Source organism: Marmota marmota, unplaced genomic scaffold, assembly GCF_001458135.2.
Source record: "Marmota marmota marmota unplaced genomic scaffold, marMar, whole genome shotgun sequence".
Classification (NCBI taxonomy): Eukaryota; Metazoa; Chordata; class Mammalia; order Rodentia; family Sciuridae; genus Marmota; species Marmota marmota.
Genome location: NW_026000093.1, coordinates 12,898,312 through 12,906,637, shown reverse-complemented (window position 1 = coordinate 12,906,637; position 8,326 = coordinate 12,898,312). Strand labels below are relative to the sequence as shown.

The 8,326-nt window shown below is 32.8% G+C and overlaps 1 protein-coding gene across 18 annotated transcripts in view; it reads left to right on the top strand.

The window, feature by feature from the left end:
* Cspp1 (centrosome and spindle pole associated protein 1) overlaps positions 1-8,326 on the top strand; it is a 115,244-nt gene that overhangs the window by 44,593 nt on the left and 62,325 nt on the right. For 17 of the 18 annotated variants that reach the window (XM_048782971.1, XM_048782968.1, XM_048782970.1 and 14 more), the window contains 3 exons: positions 326-424; positions 1,780-1,850; positions 7,940-8,033. The exons of the other annotated variant lie outside the window; for it this stretch is intronic. In XM_048782971.1, coding sequence (XP_048638928.1) covers positions 326-424; positions 1,780-1,850; positions 7,940-8,033 — 264 coding nt within the window. The remainder of the gene's footprint in view (positions 1-325; positions 425-1,779; positions 1,851-7,939; positions 8,034-8,326) is intronic. 18 annotated transcript variants of the gene reach the window in all.

Sequence of the window (8,326 nt, the reverse complement as noted above, 5' to 3'; positions counted from 1 at the left end):
ATACACATCTCCCCGCCAAAGTCTTAGTGTTTGTTATTTTTTAAAAACATTTATTTATTTATTTAGCTGAGAATCAAACCCAGTGCCTCACATATGCCTGGCAAATGCTCCATCACTGAGCCATAACCCAATCCCCTTAGTGTTTATACTTAGAAGATTATACTTAGAACAAATCTTATTTGAATTAATTTTAGAATGTGTTTATAACAAAGTTTTTAATACTTTGTTCCCTTTAATGATTCCAACAAAAAATGCTAAAACTCAAAGAGACATAAAAGGCCCCACTGTATGTGGAATATACTCTGTAAGCTAATATGTTTTTAAGGATGCATGGGAACAGAGGAGGGAACGTGCCTTCTATGGAGAATGATGATGATTTCACAGAACAATCAAATAAACGAATTTCATCTGCTGGAAGTAAAAGGTATAGTATGTGCTATAAATTCTGCCCTTGAGCCAGTACACTATGAAAAGCACTTGCCTAAAACTGAGTTACTGAAAAAGTAGTGTTAATAGCCTTCCTTGCTAGTGACAGAGAAATTAAGAGAAGGAAAAAAAAAGGGGGGGTGAGAACTAATCGTAAATGAAAATATATAGTACTTTTATAGCATCATTTTGAAGAACAAAGTTTTGGTTATAAAACTTGTCAAGGTGTTGAGAATGAGTCTGTATCATTATAAAGAATGAAATAATATAAGGGGGCAATAAACATAATTTAGTGGATTAAAAATCAAGATATCCTATGAGGGTAGGAAGGATAGTAGAATGAATCAGAAACTATTACCCTAGGTACATATTATAACTATATGCCCAATGGGATTTTACATCATGTATAACTAGAAGAATGAGAAATTATATTCATTATGTATGATGTATCAAAGTGCATTCTACTTCATGTATAACTAATTAAAACAAATAAAAAAATTAAAAAAATATAGATATCCTGGAGTTATGGTAATGCACTTTAACTGGAAATATAGTGAAGATATTCCTGCAATGTAAATTTTTCTTTTAGAACTTTATTTTTGTTTTTTTTTAGCTTATAAAGTAGATAATATTTATGTTTACTTTGTAAGATTAGTGCTTATATATTTGTTGAAAAAAAACTGTTAATAGTTTTTATCATTTTGGTGGCTTTCCTGTTCATACATAAGAATAAATAGTTCTAATCTATAGTATAGAAAGAAAATAGTATTGTCATATGTCAAGAAATGTGTCTATTTTTTTTGAGGATATGTAATAATATACAAAGAATACTTGCAATAATGGACTACTATGGACTACTATTTGGTTCTAATTAAGTTTTTGTTGAGGGAATTATCCGTTTTTTTCCTTCTTCCTATCTTCCAAGGAAGGTTTTTTTTTTTTTTTTTTTTTAATTTTTATTTTTAAAGGGGTGATCTTTTCCAAGTTGTTTATTGGTTATACTGTTTCTTCTTCTTCTTTTTTTAGGACTTATTTATGTGTACTTATTTTCCTGAGTGGATAATTTATTATGAGAAAGATTTTTATTTTTTGAACTGTAAATCCAGTGAAGCTGGATGAGTCTAAATACATTTGGAATCTCACTATATAAATAATTGAAATGTTATGACTTTACCTTACCTTTAAAATTTGGAATCTCACTATATAAAGAAATAAAATTTTATGATTTTTACCTTACCTTTAAAAAGATATAAATATTATACTGTTCTAGCACTTGGAAAGGCTAGTAACTTATACCTACATTTTATTGAAATTTTGCTTCCTGCAAATAATTTTTTTTTCTTTCTGTTGTAGTGCTCAAGATAATGAACCATCCAAATCTACTAATCGAGATATCTGTAGTCCTTTTGCAGGAATGCTTTTTGGTATGTACAAATTTCCAATAGATTAGTCTTTTGCAGAATGTTGTATAAAAGGTTTTTAGTGAGAACTCAGTATTGTAAGTAGTACTACTTTTAATAACAGTAGAAAATGTTTATCCAGTGCTTATTTCATGATAGGTACCATGCTAATCATTTAACACACATTGTATAGTTCTGTGTATAACTGTAAAGCTAATTAGCTTATTTGGTGTGTGTTTTCTATAAATTCTGTAGTTGATGAATGAAACTTTGGTTTTAGTTAATAGGCTTTTTTGTTTGTTGGGGGTACTGGGGCCTTCTAGATGCTAGGCAAGTGATCTGCCACTGAGCTCCCCAACCCTTTAAAAATTTTTTTATTTTGAAATGGGATCTCATTGGGTTGCTCAGGTTGGGGTTGGATTTACAACCTTGTTGCTTCTGCTTCTTGGTTCATGTCACTGTGCCTGGCTAGTAAAAAGCTTTCATATTTTATTAGCATTTTTTTTTGATACTAGAGATTAAAACCAGGGACACTTTACTATTGAGCTACATATTCAGTTCTTTTTATTTTATTTTGATACAGGGTCCTCAGTTGCTTAGGGTCTTTATAAATTGCTAAGGCTGGCCTTGAACTTGTGGTCCTCCTGTCTCAGCCACTCAAGTTGCTGGGATTTCAGGCATGTACCACTGTGCTTCACTTTATTAGTACTTTGTTGTAGCATGGCTCTTTTTATACTATTTTATATGTGATTTTTTCCCCTATATTTTCTTGTTTCTTCAGCTAGCACAAAACTACCTTCTATTTTAGTTCAATTTCTTCGAATTGATCCATTTTTTTCCTTTGTTCTTTCCGTATAGTTTCTGAGAAGGTGTTTTGTTCAAATAAGGATAATGGTCTAAATTTTATATTTGTTTTTTCAGAGGTTTAATTAGTCAGCTTTCTGTTATTGTGACTAACTGAGATAAACAACTTAAAGGAGAAGGAAAGATTTACTTTCAGAAGTTTTAGTCCATAGTTGCTTGGCCCTATCCCTGTGGGCTCCTGGTAAAGTAGAACATCGTGTGACAGGGACTGTGTGGTAGAGCAGACAAGCTTATCTCATGGTAGCCAGGAAGTAGCCAGTGGGGCAGGGATGAGACTTGATTTTAGTGTATGTCCTTAAGTGACCTACTTTCTCCCACTAGACTTTACAGTTTCTACCACCTCCTAATAGTCCTCTCAATTATGAACCCATTAGTGGATTAATCCATTGATGAGATCAGAGCCCTCAGGATCCCAAGAGCCCTCAGGATCCCAAAAGCCCCACTTCAGAACATTGCTGTACTGGGACCAGGCTTCAGTCCATGAGTCTTTTGGGAACATTCCAGATCCAAATGATATAGAAGTCAAGGTCTTTCCAGAATATAACTTTCGAATTTGCTGTATATTACCCTTGTCACAATTTCAGAAGTTGTATGAAGAGAACATTGTTTCCTGTTTGTACCTTTAAATACAAAAGAGGTCTGTTCTTTGTCTGAAAACTGTTAAAAAAAATTAACTGAATTTTGGTTTTAATAAAATATGTGAAGAAATTGGATAACATGTTAGGCTTATTCAACCTAAAAGCTGTCAGTAATTTAAATCTTGGCTTCGAGACATATAATCATATTATAATCTCAGACTTCTGTTTCCTTGAAATGGCCAGATGAAAAAATGGCATAGCATCTAGAATTTCATTCTAGTATAAAGTTTATGAGAACTGACCAGTTTAACCTGGCTATAGATTATGTTCTAAAGATATAGTTATTACATGGTAAAAATAGGAGAAATGCCTTTCTAAGCTGAAAACTAAGTGATAATTTTATCAATAAAAATATTAAGACTCTGAAATTTTAAAAATGAACAGCATGAATTTATCATTAGTGTAATTTGGGAATTGTTTTTGACTATTTAGTGAGATAATTGACTTTATTTAATATTTGGACCAAATTGTTAAAAGTCATTTTCCCCCAGACTATATTTGAACATACCTGCAGTGTTCTTAATCTCTAGAGGCAGGGCATTCCATCTTTAGGCAGCTCTGATTGTTAAGATATTCTCATTTCAACTGAATTGAAATTCATCTTCCTATTTTGCTGAAAGGACCTCATTTCTGGCCTTTACTTTTTTGAATATGTATTTTATAATGTGTCACCTTCCTGAATATTTTGAGTCCTAAGATGTTTTCAATCGAATTGATTAGATTCTCAGGTAAGCTATTTTATGCATAGATAATTTTCTGTGTCCATTTTATAACATAAAAGCTTTAATTTTATATTCTTTACTTATACTGTCATCTGTATACATGTGCATATACATGCACAAAATTTGGTAAATATATGCATAATACATTAGTGTGTTTATTTTCATCCTTAACAAATAAATAGTTGACTGTTTGGAGTGAAATAACAATGTATTGTGAGATTTGTAATAGAATCAGGGTTATTTAGAAGTAATATATAAATTGCCATGTGTTTGGGGATTTTTCCTTTTGTGTTTAAAAAAATTTTTTTTAGTTGTAGATGGACATAATACCTTTATTTTATTTATTTATGTGGTGCTGAGGATCGAACCCAGTGCCCCATGCATGTGAGGAAAGCGCTGTACCACCGAGCCACAAACCCAGCTCTCCTTTTGTATTTTTATTCAATGTTTGTTGTCTGAGAGCCTAATTTATATAATTTCATAAGTTTATATAATTTAAATTATTTCAAGTTTGTTGAAATTCTTTAGTAAATTAAAAAAAAGTCTCAGAATATAGCCTATCTTGGTAAATGTGTTAGGTGTACTTGAAAGAATGTGTATGGTGTATTTGTTAAGTGTAGTGGTTTATAAATGTCAATTAAATAAAGCTGATTAATAGTGTCTTTATGTCATATATATCCTTAATGGTTTTTCTCTGCTTCTGCATAGAGGAAAGTATTAAGTTCTCTGACAGTGTTATCTTTAGTGTGAGGCTTGGATTGTTGTAGGGATATTCTCAGTGTTATTTTAGGTTTTCAGCAATGACCCTGATCTTCTAAGAGTAGCAAACTTTTGCTTTGTATGAGTGTAGGACGCTGAGTCTAAGGCAGTTTTCTGCCTCTCAACAGTAGATTATGGCTTTTGCTTTTGTATGAGAGAAAAGTCTGCAAAGTGGATAATCTTTTGTGCCTAAGTGCCGCAGATATTGCCCCATCCTAAGCTTTTTGATAAGCATCTGGTGGAGGCTGGCAAGTGAGTACAGATTTCTCTGTGTCTGGGGCTTCCAGGGATTCCATATCTAACCCACACATGGACTTAAGAATTTAATAAAGTTTCTATTGTTTTCTTACCTGCTTTTATGGTGGCCACCTCTTAAGTTAATTGTCCCATTTCTTCATGTATTGTTTTTTGTATTTGGTATTTATTTCATTTGGTTGCTTATAAATTTAGCTCTCTGATGAGCTTTTAAAAAGTTATGATTTTGTTAATGATTGAGCTTCTTCTCATTGTAAGATCAGAGCATAGTTCTTTTGTGGCTTTGTACTTTCTAAGCATAAGCAAAACTCCTCATTTGGTTCTTTACAGTGGCTTCCATTTTGTCCCTCATTATGTTTCTATTTTCATTTAAATTCTTGACCATAAGTATAATAGCTATTTGAATACCCTTGTCTGTTTCATCTTCTGTCATTTATGTGCTTTTTTTATATTGACTAGTTTTCTACTGGTTATGGCTTTCTCACTATATTATTAGTTCTCTATTGCATTATCACAAATTACCATAAATTCTGTGACTGAAAACAATCTACATTTATTACATCTCAAGTTGTATAGATCCAAAGTCTAGGCATTACTTAGTTAAGGTCATATATTCATGGTCTCAGGAGGCTATAATCCAGGTATTAGCCAGGCTTTATTTTTCACCTGGATGTTTGGGAAAATACCTGCTTTCATGCTCTTTCAGGGTTTTGGCAAAACGCATTTCTTTTGACTTTGAAGGCCTGGCCTTTTACTGGATGACCAGTAGCAACTCTCTGAGTTACTAAATGTTGTCTGCTGTTTCTCACCATGACTGCTCACTTGATAATGTTAGCAGTGAGAATTTCTGAACTCAAAGAGTCCTCATTCTCTTATCTGAGGGCCTTAAGCCAATTATATCAGGCCTACCCAAGATAATCTCCCCTTTAATTATTCTAAAAGTAATTGATATGTTACCTTAATGAAATCTGTAAATTTCTTTCATCCTTTCTTATTATACAGAAGCAAGTCACAGGTCCCACCTATACACAAGGATTGGGGATTATATAGGCACTCAGCAACAGGGAGCAGAAAACATAGGAACCATTTTCAAATTTTGCCTTACATCATCACATTACTCTTTTCCTAAGGAGCAATTTTTATCTTATTGAGACCTGTTTTCAAATTTAGTTAGGGACATGTAGAGTAGTACAGGAGATAGTTCAGCTTTGCTATTACAGAGTGACCTTTCTGGGGTCTTCCCTTAAAACTGTGGGGAATCACTGAGAACTCTACACTAGTTTTGGGGAACTTGAATTTCTCACTTTTGTTTCATGTCTCTGAATTTCACATACTTGTTCTCCTTTGTGTTTTTTTCTAGCCAAATGAAATTTTAATATATGAATGTTCAGACTAGTACAACGCCAAGTCTGAAGGGCACACTTCATTATGGATCTTTGCCCTGCAACTTCCAGGCATTTTATTATTCCTGAATTTTGCTCTTTACTCACTTAAGTTTTTTGTGGTGCTGGGGATCGAACCCAGGGTACAAGATATGCACTCTACCACTGATCTGCCTTTCCCCGACTCCCAGCCCTCTTTACTCACTTGAACTTGGTTTCTTGGTTCTGTTTGAGTTTTCTTTCCTTGTGCACATGGTCTGGAAATTGCATTTGGGCAGAAACTCAAATAATTATAGGGCTCACCTCATTTATTTTCCTTCTCTCCGATATTATAATCCTGTGCTTCCTGTTGTCTGTCTGGGAAATAGTTATTTTATGTTTGGATATAAAGGATTTTAACCTATAAATTAACTTTGACAAAGTTATATAATATTTTTACTACTATCTCATGAAGAAAGTCTGGTTTTCTAGTTTTTTACAGACAGTCCTGTGCTTGTTTTTCCATCCTGGTCAGAAGTAGAATGGAGGTTTACTTTAATTATAAAACACCCTTATTAACTTGAACATAATTCATGTTACTACTTGGGGAGCTTCACTGTTGCTGATGTCTGTGCTGAATGGACACCCACTAATGGTTGAGAGACCAATAATTAAGGCAGTAGACAAATGGCTGATTCTATTGAATTTTGATACTTACAATTTACGAAGCATTTAGATTGTACATATCTACATTAAGAGATTATTTTGTGGCACTAATTTATGCAATAATCATAATATTCTTCCCTGGATCCAACTGTTTAATCAACTGAATTTTTACATAAGTGATACCAAGGTGAGAGGTTTGTATTGTTTTTCTTTTTTCTTTTTTTTTCCTGTAGAATGGAGGTAGCCATTGACAAAGTTTTTGGAGCAATAATTAGTGTTGTATTTTAAGACAGTGAATCTTATGTAAGTGTGCTTCCATGTATTGGAGTACAGAGAAGGGAATTTGGGAGAGTTATTGCTGCAAGGCTAATGGCCTTTTGAATAGAAAGGAAGGGCCTCATGTGTTGAATAAGAGAGGATGAGCAAAGTTATAGAAAGGTGTTAGAGCTTCTTATTTGGGCCATTAACAGAAAACAAAGAGGGGAGCTTCATTTTGAGAGGTCCATTTTGAATGGATATTTGTTAAATTTAAGAGGTTTATGGAGTTATTAACTACATTATTAGAAAAATGGGGATGGGATTAGAATATTCTGTTATTTAGGAAGATTTTTGACTAAAGGTAGAGGCTTAGAATTACTAATGTATTTATGTTTGACACATGGTAGCATCTCATAAATTATGAAGTTAATTGAAGAGGTACTGACACATGTGATTATTTTTCTGTACTTGAATATTTAGTAATTACTCTTTGATATAATTTAAAATGAAGTTTTTTTTTTTTTTTAAACTGAGTTTGAGTTGTATGCTACTTGAGTTGTAAGACTGCATTTTTTCTTACCACTATCTAGGAGGTGAAGATCGGGAAGTTATTCAGAGGAGGAAAGAAAAATATAGACAAGAACTATTGGAACAAATGGCTGAGCAACAGAAGAACAAGAGACGGTAATGAAAGGTTTGCATTTAACACAGGTGTTTTGAGTTTAAAAGACTTGCATAAAATGACATGATGGTAAACTAAGGAGCTGTTTTTTCTAATATAATCTTTCATTTGTAAATCACTTGTAATTTAATCATTTGATTGTAAATCAGTAAGGAAAATGAAACAAATACTATGAGTAGACTTTGTTATAGATGCATGAGACTGTATGTATGCTATAAAAGCCTTTTCATTTCCTTCCTTAATTTGCTGTTTTTGTGTTTGAGTAGTGTTTAACATTATCTGTATGCCCCTTGCA